This window comes from Sinocyclocheilus anshuiensis, unplaced genomic scaffold (genome assembly GCF_001515605.1).
Source record: "Sinocyclocheilus anshuiensis isolate Anshui unplaced genomic scaffold, SAMN03320099.WGS_v1.1 scaffold55, whole genome shotgun sequence".
Lineage (NCBI taxonomy): Eukaryota > Metazoa > Chordata > Actinopteri > Cypriniformes > Cyprinidae > Sinocyclocheilus > Sinocyclocheilus anshuiensis.
The window spans coordinates 2464938-2468206 of NW_015549647.1; the positions used below are offsets into that span (position 1 = coordinate 2464938).

The 3269-nt window shown below is 32.5% G+C and overlaps 1 protein-coding gene across 1 annotated transcript in view; it reads left to right on the top strand.

The window, feature by feature from the left end:
- Positions 1–3269, top strand: part of LOC107660001 (calcitonin gene-related peptide type 1 receptor-like) — a 14744-nt gene that overhangs the window by 8522 nt on the left and 2953 nt on the right. The window contains exons 8-11 of the mRNA XM_016449131.1: positions 290–443; positions 534–594; positions 1721–1787; positions 2795–3033. Coding sequence (XP_016304617.1) covers positions 290–443; positions 534–594; positions 1721–1787; positions 2795–3033 — 521 coding nt within the window. The remainder of the gene's footprint in view (positions 1–289; positions 444–533; positions 595–1720; positions 1788–2794; positions 3034–3269) is intronic.

The window sequence follows — 3269 nt, forward strand, 5'->3', positions numbered from 1 at the left end:
TCAAACAGCAACATTACAGACTAACTAAAGTTGAAAAAGTGAAAAAGCATAATAGCACCCCTTTAAAGGAAAATGCTACAAAATGGCTTGCTCTGAAAAGAGCTGTTTTTGACAGGGTAAAAAAGGTGTTTTTTACACTACCATTGAGAAATTTTAACCAAACTATGTTACAGACTTTTCATTAAAACCGTAAAGAATCATATCAACTTGTGGGAAATGGGCATCCGATGACCCCTTTAAGAAGGTGAACAGGGTCATATTGATTTCATGTTGCTGGTTTTTCTCCCAGGTGAGCTGTAAAGTGTCTGTGTTCATCCACCATTATCTCCTGGGCTGTAACTACTTCTGGATGTTGTGTGAGGGAATCTACCTGCACACACTCATTGTTGTGGCAGTGTTTGCTGAGAAGCAGCACCTCATGTGGTATTACCTCCTAGGATGGGGTACGTTTTTTAAATCGCCTTGTCGAAATGCACTGGCTTTCTGTTTTCTTTTCACATTTAATGATGTTATTTATTTCAAATGTTTTCCAGGCTTCCCATTAATACCTGCATTTATCCATGCAATATCACGAAGTTATTACTACAATGACAAGTGAGTTCAATCGAATTGGAATTTAAGAATTCCTGCTTAATGATTCTGGTTCCATAATAATTCCATTAACATTTCTTTTGAGGAAGCATCCCTCCTCCTTATAAGCAGCCATAGTTATCTACTGAGCAACTGTAGATAACTGTTTTTATAATACTGTTATAAAATATTTATCTTTACAGTATCAACCATATTGTTTTGAATGTAATATATACAGTGTGTATATATACACTACCAAAGAGAAAGTTTGGAATAATTATGATTTTTTTTTTTAAAGAAGTCTTTTGGAAGGCATCTCTTATTCTCACAGGTGCTGCATGTATTTGGTAAAAAAGACAGTAAAAACAGTAATATTATGTAATAATATTAATGTTAAATTATATAAAAAATATTATTACAATTTAAAATATCTGTTTTCTATTTTAATATATTTACAAATGTAATTTATTTCTATGATGGCAAAGCCGAATTTTCAGCAACCATTAATTCAGTCGTCATTTTAATATGCCAATTTATTGATTTATTATTATTAATGTTGAAAACAGTTGTACTGTTTAATATTTAGTGTAAACTGTGATACACTACCATTCAATGGTGTTGGGTAATTAAATTAATATTTAAAAAAGATAAATACATTTTATTAGTAAACATAGCATTTAAATTGATCAAAAGTGACAGTAATTATTTGAAATTTCTAAAAAAAAAAAAATCAGTTTTCAACATTGATAATTACTTATTACTTATTTTACTGTATTTGTGATTAAATAAATCCTGCCTTGGTGAGCATTAATGACTTCTTTCATTCAACATTAAAATTCAGACTGCACATTTAAACACTGCTAAAATATAATTTCTTATGCTGTAGATTGCAATAAACACTGTAGTACCATGGAACCAATTTTAAAAACTGAATTAGTTCTCAATTTTGAATTCAATGTCAAAAAATGTACCTTCAATTGATCCCAGCTTCTGTCAGGATGCAGGAATACAGTGACCAGGCAGAGGCTCTGTAGAACATCTTGTGAAATTATAGCAGTGATGTCACTGAACATTTAATGAAGTGTTCATGTGTTCATCGGTTCTGCTTTCCGTAAATCTGAAATCACTTTTCTTACGCTTTTGTCCACAGCTGTTGGATAAGCTCGAACACTTCTTTGCTCTACATTATTCATGGTCCCATCTGTGCAGCCCTGTTGGTAAGTGTGGTTTTCTTTTTCTAGTCTTACTTTCTTTCACTATTTCATAATCTCACACTTTATATCTTTTGTTTATCTTCTACCCACCCTTATATCTGCATGATCTTGATTTCAAAAAAATCAATTTAAGCTCTGGCAGTTTTAATCAAAGTGCCGTGTTCTCGTTGTTGTTTGCGTTGAGGTCAGTTTTGATTAGGAATGATTTCCTCTGCAGCCCATAAAAAGCATGTAATGAGCTCAGTATCAAATGAATCTTGGACTGACTTCTGCAGTGATGCAACTGCCAGTTTAAAGCTGATTTTGTGTCATTATAAACAGTTATTGCTGTTCACAAGCATATTTATATGTTCAGAATGGTGGTTGATGATGAATATCTAATCCAGTCTCACAGAAAAACGTAACTATTTTACAAAGTGGCGATTTCATTTGTATGATGTGAATCACATTTTTTTTAGAAAAAAGTAAGCATTAGGGTCCAACCCTAAAGATAATTATCACTGGGATGTAAGCATATTATACGAAAACATATGGATGAGATCATACAAATTCATACGAATTAACCACCAAAACATAAAAACTGTGAAAAATCACTGTGAGATTGTGTTGGAATACCGTCTCAGTAACCAATTCTCAAACTCTTTGGTCCACCACCAGTCTTGAATATATTGTTATATCCTTGTCTGTTTATGTTACAATTTACAGGTATTTTGACAGGCTTATATGTCTGAATACATCTTTCCAGATAATATAACATAATCCAAACTTTAGTAATTAGCTGTGAATCCATGCTTGAATGTACAGTGGGGTCCAAAAGACCTGGAAATAAAAAGAAAGTTTAACATTTTGAAAAATGTAAAAATAAAGAAAACATATGACATAAAATCATGAAGAAATACCTTTATGTTTACTGTGTCTTTACTGTGTACGGTAAAGGGTTTTGGGGTACTGCAATGCATTTCTTTTTCCCTCTCTTTATATTTGCTCTTTTCTCTGCTTGGTTTCCTCAGATTAACCTCTTCTTCCTTTTAAACATTGTGAGAGTGTTGATCACTAAGCTGAAGGTGACCCACCAGGCAGAATCCAGTCTGTACATGAGGGCCGTCAGGGCCACCTTAATCCTGGTACCTCTGCTGGGCATTCAGTACTTACTGCTGCCCTACAAACCAGACGGACGGCTCGCCTCCGAGATATTTATGCACACTATGAACATACTTATGCATTACCAGGTAAGTGTTGTTGACAACAGGCAAGGAATCAATTCTCAATTTATTAATGGATCAAATAAATATACATATTTGAAACTCTTAATTAATTCATGTTCAAACATGTAGTTAAATCTAACAATAAAATAAGTAATTAAAACCTAATTTTTATATACAACTTGCATCAAATTGCATCAATCAAAGACCTAATGGCATTTTTTAATCACTTGGCAAATGAAAAAAGAAAAGCAATTTGTAAATATTTTATTAAAAAAAAAAA